Raw genomic sequence first — 18,128 nt, forward strand, 5'->3', positions numbered from 1 at the left:
AAGTGTTCGGGGAATGCCAAGGGAAGGAGGAATCGCCCACGGAATGGGTAAAGAGGTTACGGCGAAGTTTTCAGATCTACTCTGGAACTGACCCGAACTCTCCCGTGGGGGAAGTCTTACTAAAAACACAATTTGTTGCCAAATCCTGAGAAGACATTAGGAGGAAATTAGAAAATATTGACAGGTAACAAGATAAAAGCCTCCAAGAGCTTCTGAGGGAAGCTCAAAAAGTATATATGAGAAGGGAGGATGAAAAACAGAGACTGTAAGCTAAGGTTTTGGTAGCTGCGGTCAAAGAGGTCCAAAAGCAAGAACAAACACAAAGTAAGTTTAAAACACTACCTAGAAAACAGAAAAGCACTCACAAGGCAGCCCCTACCCCACGGAGAGAGCTCCCCGAATGTTACTACTGTAAGAAAGTAAGACACATTTAGCAGGATTGCAGGCAAAGAAAAAAAAAAAAAAATGAAAAGATTTTTCAAGAAGATTAGGGCTGTCAGAGGCTCTTTAATTTGGGGACAAGAACATCCAAGGAGCCCTTGATAAAATTAAAAGTGAGTCCCCAATAGCAAGAAGTAAACTTTTTAGTAGACACTGGAACAGAGAGGTACTCTGCAGAAATTGCCAGAGGGGTGTGTGACAAGCAAAGAAAAGTTTTTGTAATTAGAATCAAGGGGGATCCTTTCAAAGTATCTGTAATAGAGATGTAAGAATAGAATCGGAAAATAAAATTTGTTTAAGAAATTTATTGCTTGTAGAAAAAGCAGATTATAATTTATTAAGAAGAGACATGATTGTTGCATTAAGAATTAATATCGTTGTTAAAAACTCTGAATTAGTAGTAAAAATATTCAAACTGACTCCCAAAAGACGAAGAAGAAATTAACCCTAGAGTGTGGCACTCAAAAGGAGAAATAGGGAAATTAGATATCAAGCCTATTAAAATAGAAAACAAAGACCCTGAAGACCCTATAAGGATCAAACAATATCCCATCCCGATGGGAGGGAGAAGGGGATTAAAACAAGTAATTGACGACCTCCTTAAAGAGGGTACCCTGAAACCCTGTATGTCTCAGCATAACACCCCCATCCTGGCTGTAAGAAAAACAGATAGCAGTTTACGATTGGTTCAGGACCTCAGAGCTGTAAATGTTAGAACCCGAACCAGATTCCTGGTGGTGGCCAGTCCTTACACTTTACTGAACAGGCTCTCACCTAAAGATGTATGGTATAGTGTAATCGATTTAAAAGATGCTTTTAGACTTGCCCTCTAGATGAAAGGAGTAGAAATTTCTTCGCCTTTCAGTGGGAGGACCCAGACACAAACCGAAAGCAACAGCTGAGATGGACCGTCCTCCCACAGGGGTTTGTAGAATCCCCAAATCTGTTCGGACAGGCTCTGGAACAACTACTCACCCAATTCATTCCAGAGGAGGGGACAAAATTGTTACAATATGTAGATGACTTGTTAATTGCCGGAACGACAGAAGAAAAGGTGAAGAAAAGCACGATTTCTTTACTGAATTTCTTGAGACAGAAGGGGTTAAAAGTATCTAAATCCAAATTGCAATTCACAGAGCCCGAAGTAAAATACCTTGGTCATTAGATATCTCAAGAGAAAAAGAAATTAGACCCTGAGAGAGTAGCAGGGATTCTTGCACTCCCTGCCCCAAAAACAAAAAAGACAGATAAGACAATTTTTGGGGCTCCTGGGATATTGCAGACAATGAATTGAAGGATTTAGTAAAAAAAGTAAAATTTCTGTATGAAAGGTTAAACACTGATAAGTTGAAATAGACTGAGCAAAATGAATTTAATTTTCAGAAATTAAAGGATGCACTCATAACTGCCCCCGTACTAACTTTACCGGATACCAATAAGAATTTCAATTATTCGTAGATGTGAATAGACAAGCAGCACAAGGAGTTCTGACCCAAGAGTGGGCAGAAAAAAGAAGCCCATAAGGTTTCTCTCAAAATTTTTAGACCCGGTTAGTTGGGGTTGGCCTACTTGTTTGCAAGCAATTGTGACAGTGGCTTTATTAGTAAGAGAAGAAAAAAAAAAAAAAAAAAAAAGAAAAAAAAAAAAAGGGTAACTTTTGGAGCTCCCTTGATAGTCTACATGATGTAAGAAATATCTTACAACAAAAAGCGGAAAAGTGGTTGACTGATTTGAGGCTTCTGAAATATGAAGCCATCTTAATCAGCTCGCCTAGTTTAGAATTAAGAACCACTACTAAGCAGAATCCTGCGCAGTTCCTGTTTAAGGAACCAACAGAGAAACTATTACACAATTGCATTGGAACTGTGGAATTGCAAACTAAAGTTAGACCAGATTTAGAAAATCAAGAGTTAGAAAAAGGAGAAAAGTAGTTTATAGATGGATCCTCGAAAGTTGTTGAGAGAAAAAGAAAGTCAGGATATGCTAGAGTGAATGGCATATCAGGAAGCATTGTGAAATCAGGCCCCCTGAAAGCAAGCTGGTCTGCACAAGCTTGCGAGCTTTATGCTCTCCTGAGAGCCCTCCAGGGGTTGAAAGGAAAGAGGGGGATCATCTATACAAATTCGCGGTATGCTTTTAAGGTAGTACATACTTTTAAGAAAATTTGAGAAAAAGAAGTCTGATAAATACGAAAAGAAAAGAGTTAATCCATAGGGAAATCATTCGACAAATTCTACAGACTGTCAGAGAACCAAAAGAAATATCAGTTGTCCATGTAAAAGGACACCAAACAAGATGGCAGTTCCACACCCGAGGTAACAACCTGGCAGACAAAGAGGCAAAACGAGCGGCTTTGTTAACCAGTCTGCAGAAAAGAGGACTGATTCCCCAAAGCACAACACTGGGATTTGCCATACACCAAATACAGCCTGGGGATAAAGTCCTGATCAAAGCTTAGAAAGAGCTCCCCCTCAACCCTCACTGGGAAGGACCGTTTCTCGTCCTCCTGACCACAGATACAGCTGTCCGGACTGCAGAAAAGAGCTGGACACACTCACCTCGAGTGAAAAAAGTAATGGATTACAACTCCTCCGAGAGGAAAGTCACCACACCTCCGAGAGAACTGAAAATCAAACGCCAGCGTCATCACAAATGACAAGTGACGACCAGATAAGTTGTATTAATCCTGATTGTGATTGTTTTCCATTTATCCACTTCGAGTGTGCTTATTGTAAACAGATTTGGGTAGCCCACTGTTTAAGAGGGTGCAAACCTAAAGGATTGTGCACAAAGTGTCTAGAGAAAGAACAGGAGGAGACTAGCCGTTTCTTAACACTTGCCACCCGGGCGGGGTCCTTGGAACTAAACTCTCCTGAGTGGTTCCTATTGTTCCAAAAGGGGTTAAGAGGCCAGTTAGATTCCAAAGCCAAGGCTTTAGAAATCAAGTGCCGAAAAACAATTAAAGTTTAAAGTACTGTGTAGGACAGACCCAACTAAATCGTCTCGGTGAGCTACTTTCAAAAGAAGGCACGCCTTAAGGACTACCAGGGCCCCTGAAGAAAGTCCCTGCTGCTGAGAAGATGATAATCCCCGCCGTATGTTCCTATACGGGCGAAGGGCAAGGCAGAGAGATGCAATGGTGGGGAATCCTGATAGTCCTGAACCTAGCCGTGTGCTTGGCCGAGGGAATGAGTCCCGAGGTACCTCCGGGGGAGAGTCCCCTGAGGAAGTGTGAGCAGTGTCAGACTGCCACAGAAACCGGACGAAAGATTGACTGTCCTCCAGAACTGCAAAAGGGGATGTGTTTTTCCAACGGCACTCAGTATAAGATCTGTAAATTAAAGGGGGAGGTCTGATGTTACCGCTCAGAGGCAAGTTTTAAAGACGGGCAGTTTCAAACTCCTGAAAGACAAAAGATCAAAACTACCCACTTCAGGTACAAGAGAGAAGTGGGAGAGATTCCTCCGATTTCAATTTATAGTCAATGTAATAAAACCATCTAGATCAGAAGAAAAAGACAATCCACCTTTGTAGCATATTTCAAAATCAATCCTATGTTACAATAAAGCGAACTTGAAAACGTGTACTATAAGTAGAAAAATGTATTAAGAAGATAGAAATTTGAAACATGAAACAAAAGCTTCCTTCAATAATGAACCAATAATTTTAGAGTTGTTAAAAAGTGAAGTTAACCGGGTATGTTTACAATTTGACCAAGTATTCTGTTTCTCCAGAGATGAAGACGAGTTAAATCCTAAAAGCAAAATATCAGACTGGGAGAAAAGTGAATGTGGTTAATCTCACACTCATCCCTCTGTAAGATTGAATAAAATAATACGAATTTTTAATGTAGTCAAATTATTAGGTGGGGGACTGTAATAAAGAATTAGATGAATAAAAATTCGAAAGAAAAGGTTTAAATAAAGTATATGTAATTGTAAATGATGAAAATATGGAATGAGAAATCCTCCTCCAAGTCGAGGCAGGATTTCTCTTCCAAAGCAACAGATTGCAGCCAAGCACCCAGATAACAATCGCAAGCAGGCACATCAGCCCCGAAAGAATGGGCAGGACACGGGCCATCGAACAAACAAAAGAACGGGCCCAGACGAGATATCGCGGAGCCTGAGCACCTCCACCCTGACCACCTGTGCTGGAGAAATGGAGAAACTAGACAAAGGAAGAGGAGCCAGCCGAGATAGCCATCGGCTCCAGGATGGGTGCCACCACTCCACCCTAATGGCCCGGACCAAAATGATATCAAAAAGACATCCTGGACCTCTTTACATATGAGGAGCCTCTGCCCAACGTCTATTGACTCTATTCTCCGGTGCCAAGAAATCTATTCTTCGAACAATTAAGAACCTCTTAGCAAAGGGTGCCTGCTTGGAATTTGGCCTCGGGACACAAACTGCCTATAAAAACCCAGGCCAAAGGACTCTCAGGTGTGGATTTGGGAGCATCTATACCTTGCGTATAGACCCTGTCCACCCAGCGCTGCGCTGCTTATTTTATTGTGGTTTTTTCTCTTTGTTCGAATTTATTATTGTTTGATAATAAATTTTCTCTTTTATATAACCCGAAATTGCCTTTGCATTTATAACAACATGGTAGTAGACTTCATGTGGGCTCACAATGAGCATGCATTACAGGAGAACCTGTAACTTTAGAAATTCCAGGATGCAGCAGAAAAGCTGAGCAAATGGACCAACAAGCCAATGGTTTCATGATTCCCCATGGCTTCAGACTCCTGCAGTATTGAAGTGGTACCTTAGGCATGTCCTGAACTGCAGGGAGGGCCGAGGGCCAGGCAGCCTGGCAGGGAAACCCTCTGTGCTGCTGCCATGTGATTCTGGCAGATTGCACACAGGGAGCTGGGAAATGACACATCTTTTTCTATCATTTCTGTGGTTTGTCAATATTGTTCCTCCTCTAAGGAAGCCAAGTGATAGGAGGCACAAGCAGATGGGAATGTGGTGGCATATAGACCTTATTTCCAGTGGTGCTCTATATGTATTGCCCTAGAGCCAAAACAGCATATACTTAATATTTGCAAACACATCTTGGGTAATTAGATTGCAAATTCAACCTTTCCTTTGGCCACTACGGCTCCTTTCCCAAGGCGAGGCTGTTACTGACAACACTTGCACACAGCTCTGCTCTCCACAGATGAGGTTTCTCCCTTTTTACTAAAAAGTCAGGAACCATTTCACTGTGTTTGGCTCTTGTGGTGGTGGCAGCTAATCAAATCTGCATGTGCCACAGCCCAGGATTACCAGGATGCTCCGCTGTAGCAAACTGCCTGCATCAGAAACCATTTTACCTCCCTCAGAAATTGCTTGGAGACCTGCTGCTTGTGTAAAACTCCTGAAGAGCAAGGCATGTTCTAGTCATGCCTTCTACTGCATTTTTCAAGTTGTGACTTTGCACAGTGTACAGTCAGAGCAGGATGAGAGCTGAAATTCTGAGAGAACCAGCCTGGACACCAGCAGCTGCTGTTCCAGCCTTTTCTAACTTGCTCAGGTAGGACTGCAAAAGGAGCTTGAAAAGGATGGGAGAAACTGTGCAGAAAAGTTGCTTTCCTCACTCTTTTTAATGGTAATTTTGTAGATGTCAAACCTTGTGAACTAGTTGGGGTTTTTTTAAAAACTGATTTAATCTCAGCTACATGAATGTAAACTTGGAGTAAATCCACTGATTTCATCAAGGCAGTTACTCCAGATTTCATAGCTCAGCCTAGATAAGAATCCAGATGCATCCATGCATACATATCAGTTTGGGAAAGAGTTGTCCATAAGCAGCCTGTGGAAACATGGAGGAAACACTGCCGTATTCAGGGGCTGCTAATGCAACAAAAGGGATTATATCAAAAGTATACTGAGAGCAGAAAATGCACTTGGCTTCGACATTTCACCCAGGAGGCTCTTTCTGGGCTGCAAAACTCCTTCTTGATTTCCAGTACTTATTTAAGATGACTCCCTTTCCCTCCATAAAAATCAACCCTCGCTTCCAAGCTGCTCTGAAGCAAGTTTAACCCTTGTGCTCACGACCAAATGCATGCTCTGCTGCTGCCCTTCAGAGAGCAGCGAGCACAGCCCTTCAGAATCTTGCTGCCAGGTCCAAATGCTGAACACAAACATCCGCATTCTCTGTTTTATAGTCCCCCACAAGCTTCTAAGCCTCAGTACCACACATCTATTACCTGGCACAACACACTTTACCTGCTCCTAGTCTGGCTACTGCAGCTCTGCAGCCTGAGCAGAGGAGAGGCACTGAGAGGAAGAGGCAAAGCCAGCTGAAATGCAGCTTGCAGGCAGGGTGCTGCTGCAGGGGAAAAGACAGCTCATCCCTGTTAAACTCATCGGCTCTGCTCACACTTCTCTAATGGAGAGTAATTGATTGCAAAAAGCACGCTTGGCATGCCCTGTGGGCTGCTCCTGCCTCACCACAGCAGTCAGATGTGGAAAGGAGCGCTGGGAAAAATAAGCATAGCCAGGGTGGTTCTTTCTGCCCCAAAAAGCACTCTCAGGGACACAGCTCCGGTGCTGAGCAGGGCTGGCAGAGTAGCAGAGATGCCTTTTATGAAAAATGTCACGTTTTTCAAGGTTGGAGCTGCTTGGGCCAGAATTAAATCTGGCCTTTGAAAAAGAATGTTTCCATCTGGAAATGGAGTGTATTCATATGTGCACGCTAGGTTGCACTTGGGTCATAAAATCATAGAAACATTAAGGCTGGAAAAGGCCTTCAAGATCATCAAGCCCACGATCAAAAAAAAACCCCATTATCTGGCCAGAAACTCAAAAGCTGTGACACTTTCTGCAAATTGGATCACCTGGATTCAAACCACTGTGCCAGGTCAGGCCCAGACCTGGGGGTGCACGTGCAGGGTTTTGAGTCCTCAAAATTCCCCAGCCATGAAAACCCATGTGCTGATCTGGAATAACCACGCTCCACTGGCCCAGGTCTTCCAGAAATTCAGAGAAGTTTACCTTGCACTGCCAAGTTTACTGCTGGATTGAGACTTCGCCTTGCTCCTGGTACAAGGAGAGCCTAAACTCAGCAAGTTACAGGCTAGATAATGTAACAGAAGTGTCAGCATGGGCCTAGATCAGGTCTGGATCAAACTGCCACCACCGAGTGCTCCAGCAGGGTTTAAATCAGCACTAATTATCCCAAAAAGATGCTGGGGTGTGGCAGATAAACCTTGATGTCCCAACTCTCAGATGAGTGTCCCCTTCTAAAGGGGCAGTTCTGGGCTGCTCTCCCCAACCATCCTTTCTGTTGTTCATCTCCTTCTGACTGTAAGCTTCATCTTGGCTTGGAGAAGTCTTTTGTTTCTAATCTTTTTGTCTAAAGTTTCACTACAGTCAGCACACTTGGGCAAAAAGTTTTGAGTTAACTAAAATATGGTATTTTTCACAGGAAGATGTGAGTATCAAAGTATCAAAACTTTCTCAGGCAGATGGTACTAGAAGGGGAAAACCTCTTTAAAAGTCATGTTTTGGACTAAATGTCCAAAGGCAAGGAGGATGTGGGGTGTGTCTCTGTGCCACAGAGTAAGCCAGCAGCATTCACTGCTACTGAGTTTTGGAGACAATGGGAAAAACATTGTTTAAACTGCCTGTCTCTCAGTAAGGATGACATGGAATTGATATACTTTTTCTTGGTCACTAGAGATTTTGAAAGACTTCAGGAAGATCATCAAGCTGTAATATTTAACATACAAAAAAATCCCACTGGAAAAAAAACCCAATCCCTACAGCTCAGGAGTATCAGCGTGACAACCAAGAACCAGCAACATATTTATACTGAGCCTGCTGAATAAAATATCAAATTTTCACTGGAATTAAGCAGGCTTTTCCTGGAATAAAGTCTGCAGGTCATAATACAAAGAAATAGCAAATTATAAACACTGGAAGAATATATCTAACTTGGAAAGGTACCTTATGAGTTAGTGCTAAGACTTTGTCACTGGCTCTAAATTAAAAGCTCTGCAGGCCTATATTAAAGATACTTAGACATGATCAGCTAAGTAATCAAAATGATTTACCTCCACTGACAGTGTGATCCTCTAGGCAGAACGTGATGCAATTAGAGAAAATGCAGGAACTTTTCCTTATTAGAGAGAAAATATGGACTAGAAATTAATGATTTCACTAACCCTTGAATAGCTATTCAACATTTGGACACATTTCCCCTTCCTTCAAAAAAGTCATGTGACAAACAAACCCCCTTCATTAGAGTCTTGAGCCCAAGATTTCTACCTGAAATATTTACAGGTAATACAGAAACTTTCCATGCTTCTAATTACTATATGAATTATGGAAATAAAACAGTTTAGAATGAGAAATCTGACATAATTCCATGTGGATTCCACTGAAATTTCCCTAGATCTTATGTACTTCAGTGGAGATGAGTCTGTATGCTACAGTATTGATTTAAATGCTGTCATAACTTCTGGAAGTCTATAACAGGAAACCATTTCCCATTCAGTTCCATCACAACTCTCAAAAAACTCCATGTAAGATTATCTATTACATTTCACAAGGCATCATCTTAAGGCCAATGTATTACCTTGTAAATAAGAATTCCACTTTTAATCAACATGACCAAGTAGATTACTTCCAAAAGATGACATTAATTTATTATTTTTAAAACCAGTATCTTTACCTATCTCCATTATTTTCAAAAGCAGAATAAATGCATTTGAAGGTTTTCCTCTAGGTTAATCTATCACAACAAAACCAGAAATCTTTCCACTATAGCCATTAACGCCCACAGCTATACAAAAATTTAGCTTTTTCCTGTACATGCCCAAAACACAACACATTTCTCAAAAGCATGTTTTAAATTTAGTCAAAATAACGCAAAACAGCAGACTAGCTCAAACATGCCATGAGCTCATCTTTTTTAGCTTTGCAGAATCATTTCCGTTTTTATTTCTACAATTTTATTGCCTTTTGCCAAAATATATGGTACTGGCATCTCAGCATTTCTTGCCTGCATTAACAGAGGTTGGCTGCTTCCATCTCTCCTTGAAGAGTTTCATAGGGACAGGGCAAGCCTACAAAGGTAGGAGCTTAAGTTTGGACATGCATTCGCAAGGTAGCTGCTCCTGGAATTTAGCCTGCCTACCAGGAGTTATTTCTCATTTATTAATGAGAACACTCTCTCTGCCCCCTTTTGAAGGGCAGAGTGGTGTTATTATCCCTTTTTCACAGATGGGGAAGCAGAACTGGGGTCATTTGCCTCAGCTGAAGTCCCAACCACCTCGCCTCCAACCACAAGCCACTTTGCAGAGTGCTACTCAAATCAACACCCTGCAGCAGGGACAGCAAGCCCTCACAGAAAAGGGACTCAGCTGGGGCTGCAGTCTGGCCTATTGCCATCACATAATGGTCTCCCATTTCACTCCCAGTGCTCTCAGGTCTGCACCTGAATCACAGGGAATATAATCCAGTTCACTTCTTTTCAACTTTGGCTGCCCCATGGCTCCCGCAAGAACTGTTGCTCTGCAACAGAGCACGCAACAAAATCGTGTCTGTTTCAAGTAAATGGAACAGGTGTAATTTGGATTCCATATACAAATCCCAAATGACTTGTGGATTTAACTTGAAAACTGGCAAAATGCTTAATTGTGTCATTGAATTGAGATCATGGAGAAGATAAACTGGCCCCATGGAGCCAATGAGACTTTCACTGCTGACTTCACTGGGTCAGTGTTTGACTCCAAATGAAAAGAGAAGCTTCTTCTGTAAATCAGATCATCCTTTACAGGATCTGATCTAATACTGAAAGAATTTGGAAAGGCAAACAGAAATTTAGCTCCTGGTGAACTTGTAGCTTCAAATGACAATAAAGAAAGGAGTGGCATAGGAAACTGTAACCCCATTGCACCACTGGTCTTTAGGAAAATAATGTGGAGTACATAACACGCTCCCAGAAGAGAAGCACTGGTAAGTCCCATCCCCAAGTGGCTGCCTTGCAAGCACGGAGCACTTCTGCTCAGAAATTATCAGGTTCATAAAAGTTACAGATAATTCTACCACGTACCAGGTTCCTTTCTTTCCCCTCCAATTACATAAATTAATAATGTTTGGGATTACACCAGTTGGAAAAAATGCATTAGCACAAAGCATTAAAAACGTGCTCTATACAAAGGCAAAAATTCATATGGGTCCCTGCTTTGCTACAGCATGAGGAAAACCATTTACCACAATGTGTTAATTTCTTGAAAAATACAAGTGTGCTTTTTCCTGTACTCTGGCTTTTTTGCAGCTTTTAAGATAGATGGTGAAGCAAATGCCACCCTGTATCAGCAGTGATCTCATCTGCTAGTATTGTCAATTAGGGCTGCAACATCAACCCTTGATATAGTGAGGAGCTGGCAAGAAAACCCGCCAGCAACCTGTAATTGCCTGTGCTGGGAAAGAGTAACTGTGCACCCTGCAACCCACTCACTGTAATATCCACCAGGAATGAGTGGCCATAAAAATGGGGCAGGTAGCACTGGATTGCCTATTGCTTTCAGCAAATTGGAAATAACCCATGGAGCGATGTTTTGGTTGATTTGTTGGTTCATATGAGGCTGTGAAAACAGCTTAAGTTGTCCAGCTACGACACAAGAGCTCAGCCAGGAGCCACAGCTATCAGGGTAGCAGTGAAAGACGAGGAAAACACAGAAACTGCTCTGGTAGGAGAGGTCTGATCTGATGAGGTGAGGGCAGCCCCAGCTCTGTGGAAATGTCAGGAGAGCAGGCAGCTCCTGGATAGCCTCAGAGTCTGCACTGCTGCTCCTGTTTCTGCACAGTAAAGGGCTGCACCGAGGAAGAGCTGCTGCTCCTGCGCGAGTACAAATTGCTCACGACTCAGAATAACTACCTGCAATCAGTCATTATGCATTTTCAAACAATTACACTGTCTGTGGGGTTCTGAGCAGCATCTGCATCAACATTTTGAAGAGGGGAAAAAACTGTAATTTAAGTCTTTCACTGATTCAGCTTTTTAAGTGATGCCACTTTGGAAAACTGGCCTAGAGAACTGTATCCAGTTCATCACTCCCTAGGTATTTCACACCCATTGCCCTCCTTAAAACAAGTTTTCCCATCTTACATACAAGAAAAAACAGAAAAAAACCAAAACCAAACAAGTAAAATCAAAAGTTAAAAGACAATGAATTGTTTTCCAATGAAATTTTTCAAGATAATACTATTATTAAAAATTCCTAATTTAAACAAGTTACTGCTTGTAACCTTCAAATGAAAAATAAATACAAGATATATTTTCTCCAAATATTTCTGTTTGGCTGACCACAATTAAAGAAAACATTCAACCATTTTGACATAGTTTGTATGCTTCTCCCTGAGGCAGGGCTGCAGACAGAAGAGGAATTGTTCCGAATACTCATCAATCCCCAGAAGGCAAGGCCCAGCCACATAATTAGACACAGCAAAAGGCTTATTTCTTTCTTCTTTCTATTTATAATATCTTTTACATAAATCCTTGGGTCCTTACTTAATTTTTATTGAAAAGAAAATGCTTGACATTTTCCCCAGGTACCTACTGAGCAATCCTGAATTAGGACTTGAGGCTGTGACACACATACACCACTGTCCCATCCATAAATATGCAAGTGTCACATCCATAAATATCAATAAAAGGCTATTGCTTGAAACAGAGATAGGATGTGCCTTCCAGCACAAGCCCAAAAACATAGACCACCAAATCCTCTCCATCTCTTTCAGGACTTTTGTCAAAATAAAACTGCATGGCAACCTCAGACTTGCTAACTGAGACCAAACCCTGAAGGATAGGAAACCCCCTTTTCAAGATGTAACTTGAGAAAACTGCTACAAGCTGTTCTAAATAAAGAACACAAGCACTTCCTAAAGCCATCGTTACTAAACTGCCATCCTCCCAAGGGAAAAAGCAGAACAAAACAAAAACACATTATTTTTGTGCTGCCATAGCCATGAATTTTAGAAGTCCCCCTCACCACCCCTGCAATTTTGGATCTGGAGGATGCAAGAGATGCTTAGCTCACTCCAGATCATTTGGCAAGAAAGTCCCCACCTTTGCCATGCACTGCCAGGGTTTCCCTTCCCTTTTCATGCCAGCTACCTGCCAGTCTGGGTTAAGAGCAAAAACCAAAGCTTACAAAGCAGGACAGGACTGATCTGAGCCAAGTATGAGATCCAGGGACTCTGACACAGACCTATTCCAGAGTAACCATTTAATCCTTCTACCCCAGCCTTTCTCACTGAATTAAAAAAAAAAAAAAAAAGCAACTATCAATCACCTACTTTGTAGGTCATATATTTGCAAAGCCCTCAGGGAGATGGAAAGCATTATACAAACTATATGCACACATGTTAACGCTGATTAATTTTCTCTGTGCAAACATACCCTTTTTTCTTCTTCATTGCCCCTCCTCTCATTATATCAGCAGTCTCATCTGGAGGAGGACGAGGAACTGCTGACAGCTGAAGTATTTTCCGCAGTTGTTCTTTTGAGATTCAGAAATGCAACCACTCAACGCAGCCCTGTGTTCAGCTGACTGTTTCCTTAATAGCTTTGCTCTTTCATGTGTTTCCTCATTTTCTGTTACATGAATTTAAAGCAATCTGATTTCCAAGTTAATTTGAAATGATCCCGGATCCATTAGTTGAGGGTATCATTTGCAAAATAACTCTGAGAGACAACTTTCACTCGCTATACTTTCAGATGTACCCTCAGAAAACAAAGACAGGGCTAGTGATGTGAATAAAGTCAGCAGAATCTGACCTAAAAAGCATGTCTGTGTACAGAGGCACAGGGATACAGCCTGGCTGCATAAAAGCCTTGTAACACATGCAATAGCTCCTCCACAGCCTGAAGTTTACACCAATGAGCAGCCTTTTTGTGACAGTGCTTACACCAATGACAATCAGAATATTTAGAGATTTTCAAAAGACGATCTGTAAGCATTTTTTCTTAGGATGTTTGAATGCACAATTTCTGAGGAAAAGAATTTCAATGTTTTGTGGAATAAAATTTCTGTTTCAGTTGTCACAAAGGAACCCAGGGTGAAGCTGAGGACTTCTGTTTTGCCATCAGCTCCACAGTGGCAGTTCCCATTAGATGTAACAGAGGCTGGGCCCCTGCACCCAAGGGTAGAATTGGGATCCCTAACTTGCAGCATCCACTCGTGCTCATGCATGGAACAAACTGTACTGGCACAAGTTTCCCAGAGATGTTGTGGAATCTCCCTCTTTGGACATATTCAAAAGCTCTTTGTAGCTGGTCCCAGGCAACTGGGTCTGCTTGCCCAGGGGATTTGGACCAGACGACCTCCTAAAGTCCGTCCCAACTTCAACCAGCCTGTGTTTCTGTCAAATGGGCAATGTTCTGGTGCATCCTGGATGAATGGCCTCTGACTGCCAGTGCAGCCTCTGGTCTGGGTACCCTAGAGATGTCCCAAGTAACACCTCAAAGCTGTCCGTGCATAACTGCAATCGGAAGCACCCAGACGGCTGAAGTGACAAGTGTTAGAGGCTGGAAGCTGAGGGGAATTTCAGAGCACTGGCTGGGGGATGGAGACGTGGCTGGATTTTCCTCCTCCTCCTGTTCAACAAGTGCAAATCTCCGCTCTGAGATGTGTGTGCAATCAGCAGCTCACAGGCAGGAGCCCATATTCCACAACTGAATCCGGGGGCCTTCTGAGACAGAAAAAGTCTCCTGTGTATTTACTGACCACCTAATGGAGTGGGAAAGCTGAACAAGAACCCAATAAAAACATGACAGGCTAACTTTCCAGCTGCAGTCTTTAAGATAAAATCATTGAGGAATTTAATTTGATAATGCTACCAAGAAAAAGAGTCTTGGAGGACAATCCTCAAGAAACAACACCTCACCTCTGTATTGAGCTGTGTCAAGCACACCAAAAAAAAACCTGTGTTTAAACAGAAAAGCAAGGATTTTGAGTAGCTTTGCTCCTGCCAAGCAATCTGCTCTCAGCTGACTATAAAATCACTCGTGCTGTAACGCCAAAACTCCTGGGCAGAGAACATACTGACTCGCAGTATAATGTTTGAAGTAGTTAAAAGGGAAGAAGCAATCATGCCTGCTTTCAGAAAATGAGATGGTGGTCTCATTAGCAAAAAAAAATTCAATTGCAATAGTTACCTCGGCATGTAAAGGACTCGCTCTGCCACCACAAATCCCACCCTGAAGAAGAGGTTGCTGGCTGGGATGAATGGGAAAACCAGGAACAACAAGCCAACCAAAACTTCTTTGTGTTCCAGTTTCTGCAATAATACAAAATTAAACAAGTATCAACTAAAAAAATCCAACTTAATTCACCTCTAACTTTCCCCTTTCTTTTGAGGGTCATAGAAAAAGCAACTTAGATTAACATTTGGTACGTTATTTTGTATTTAAAACAAATTTTTACAAGACACTAATCTTTGGTCTTTATGCACTCCTGGTGCATCTAATATGCCCAGAAGGTGTGCAAACACTACCCACTGTGTCTGTTATTACCCTTGGTATCTTTTCCAAGGTCAGCTCTATCATATGCATGACACAGCTATCAGCTAAGATAGAACTCATGTTAGTAATATGTAAGTGTAGAGTGAATGTATGCATTAGCATGTCTGTGACAGTGTGACTGTATGTAAGTACACAAATGCACATACACACAGGCTGCTGTGCTCAATCCTAAATGTTTATAACAGAGAAAAAGCTGGTCACATTTTGTGTAAAGAAAACTAGCCCCAAGTGACACATTAATGCAGTCATTTTATCTCTTTCAGGGAAAATATCTACACTTGAAATGATACTTTTGCACACAAGGTCTCCAGACTCATACAGAGACAGAAATTTGAGACATGATGTATGCTAAAATTAATGTTTTTCACTTGAGCTCAGTTAATGCCCTCCACTTGTACTCACTTTAATGTTAGCTCGCTCTTTAAGGAGAAATTAAATTACCACATGCAATTCAAACCAACTGTGATCCATGGGGCCAACACAGGCATCTGGGGATGCAGTGGCCACTCATCCAGCCGTGGAGAGACCCTAGTCTCCTGAGCAAGCTAAGTTTCAGGTTTAGCTCCAGCCCAAGAGGGTAAATCAGCTCTTGCTTCTCAAAGAATAACACCAGGATAGAAGTGAAGCTTTAGGCCTGTTCAATCACCCAGGCAGACATCTGTGCTCTCCTGGCTCAGATACTGCTTCTGTCTGCAGACATCGCAAGAAGCTTTGTCATGCTTAGAAACAGATGCAACCAGAATCACTTAATGGTTGCAGCACTTTCTAATTGTTGTGGGCAATTTCTCTGTTTTGGAGAGCAAATTGACTTCTCTTTGCCGGAGGGAGCTACGTTTAGAAACGTTGAACAAGATTTCTGAGTAGAGAAATGGAGCCCAATCAATGATGCAGGGCCAAGCAGTGCAAACTGTCTTGCTTTTGCACAGCTGCGGACTGCAACAGCAGTTACCACTGGTCTAGACAGTGGCTGAAATTCAGAAGTCCTGCTACTAAAACATATCCATCCTATTCTATGGGAAAGACAACAAGTCTTTTTGACAGGTACCAGAAGCAAGGGTACGAGTCAGGAGGCTCTGATGTCGCTTCAGAGGAGCTGAACCACAGGATCACAAAGAAGTGCACGGATTTCTCCTGCCTCAAAGAGGAATCATGAGGAAGAGAGAGGAGTAGAATTCACGTCTCCAGACTTCTCTACCAATATGTGTTTTAAATAGCACCACAGTTATCTATGGTACTTCTATCATCCCCCTTTTCAGTATCTTGGATTCACAGTTACTAGTGCCTACATGCAGTCACAACAGCATCAAAAGTACATTGTTCTCAGAGCTGAAGGAGGCATCAGTCCATAAAGATGAGCAAAGGTGCCTGGTAATTACAACAGAAAATTGAATAGGAAAAAGAAAAAAAGGACTAAAAATTTCTTCTCAACTCTGAATTAAAATTACCAGTTCTAGCTCAGTTTCAACTTCCCTCCCCACCCAGATCTGGACATATACTCCATTTTTCTCCTGCCATTTGACTCTCCCTTCTCACTTTGTCTGACCTAATTATGGTGCCCATCTTCTGCCAGCACTCTGCCCCAGGGGTGTGACACTGAAGACCCAGAGGCACAGCAAGGTAAGTTGGGCCCAAGGGAGTGTACTGCTGGCAGATACAACATTCTCAGTCCCCAAGATACACAGCTGCTTTCAACCAAGCCAGCCATCAAATATTTCTCCAGCTGTTGATCACTAAATCAATAATTGGGAAAACAACTTCTAGTTAAACATCTCTAGGAAGGACACAGCGTTATTCAAGGCTGCAGCATTGCAGATAAGCAGAGGAAACAATGCTAGAGAAAGACAAACAAAACTTGTACTTCAAATGGGAAAGAGGAAAATGTGGGAATTAGCTAAGCTGAAGGATCAAGTGGATCTGCATACCCTTTTTCTCTCCAGAACAAATCACAACTCCATGCTAATGCCACTGAGGGCTGCCAGCTCAGTCCCTTGGGCAGGGCTCAGAGAGAGAAGCCCAGCAGAACAGCACAGCACAGAGCAGCAGAACCCTCCGTGGTGCTCCTTATTTCTGAAATAAAAAATACCTGGCAGTGCCCTTCTTAAAGCATTCCACTAAGGCAGAGGCTTTTGGGAAGAGCTGGTCCTCGAAGGCCAGGCTTCAGCTGGATTTGTGCTATGTGTGGTCCTGCCTGTGAGCCACTCATAGGGCTGCAGGAACAGAGGGCAGCAGGAACTCCCACTCAACACAAGCCATAGAAAATTCCCTCCATATGATTTTCTAAATATAACAAATCCAACCTATACATGACCTGTTACATTTTCCAGGCAAAGAAATAAAATAAATATTAGGACCATTTATTTGGTTTAGCTACTTTGGTCCTATGATCCCACTTGAGATAGTTCAGCTAAAGGTGTCAGAATCAGCATCTTTCAGGTGCCCAGAGCAGTAGTAAAAGCTTTTAAAGAGTAATAGGCAATTTTGTTTGTCTTCTTTCTCCTTAAAATAAAATAGCTAGGACTAGAAATTATAGATCACTGCATTCTTTTTACAGAGAGACAATTCCTTTCCTCTTAAAGACAGTGCTTTCTTTTGGAAATACAAAGCTTGTCTTTTTGTGACTGTAGTCTCTGGTGGGGGGGAATCAACAAACATGTTCGAATTAACTTTAGAATGATTTCTCTTGTCAAGGACAAAGTGATTCAAAACATTTGTTATAGTAAATAGTGCGGTGGGAGGGAGGAGTTTTGAAATTCACATCTAACTCATTACAATTAGGCCTTCATTATATTGTAACAACAAAAAAAAACCCAATAAAAACAACAAACGAAACAAAAAACTGATTTTAAAAAAAAATCTTTCTGACTTTCTTTTCACAGACTTATCAAAGAACTAAAGAAAACTATTTCTCCCAAGAGCAATGCAAAAAAGTGTCTCTCTGTCTCAGACAGAGTATCAAAGAATCACTCCAAGGTCAAACATGATCAATACAGCAATGACTCTCAAAAACTGCTTCCTTAGAAATTTGGGGGGAAAGGAAGAAACTCTAGAATTTGCAACTGAAGAACTCCTTCCATTTTACATATAAGACATATTCCTGAGCCATAACGATTTCCTGACTGCCACTAAAGCACAAGTCTTCTACTAGGCAGAGCCCTCTA

The 18,128-nt window shown here is 41.9% G+C and overlaps 1 protein-coding gene across 1 annotated transcript in view; it reads right to left on the reverse strand.

The window, feature by feature from the left end:
* TMTC1 (transmembrane O-mannosyltransferase targeting cadherins 1) overlaps positions 1 to 18,128 on the reverse strand; it is a 142,423-nt gene that overhangs the window by 54,404 nt on the left and 69,891 nt on the right. Inside the window, exon 9 of the mRNA XM_086884757.1 lies at positions 14,605 to 14,726. Coding sequence (XP_086740883.1) covers positions 14,605 to 14,726 — 122 coding nt within the window. The remainder of the gene's footprint in view (positions 1 to 14,604; positions 14,727 to 18,128) is intronic.

This window comes from Cyanistes caeruleus, chromosome 4 (genome assembly GCF_971803275.1).
Source record: "Cyanistes caeruleus chromosome 4, bCyaCae1.hap1.1, whole genome shotgun sequence".
NCBI lineage: Eukaryota > Metazoa > Chordata > Aves > Passeriformes > Paridae > Cyanistes > Cyanistes caeruleus.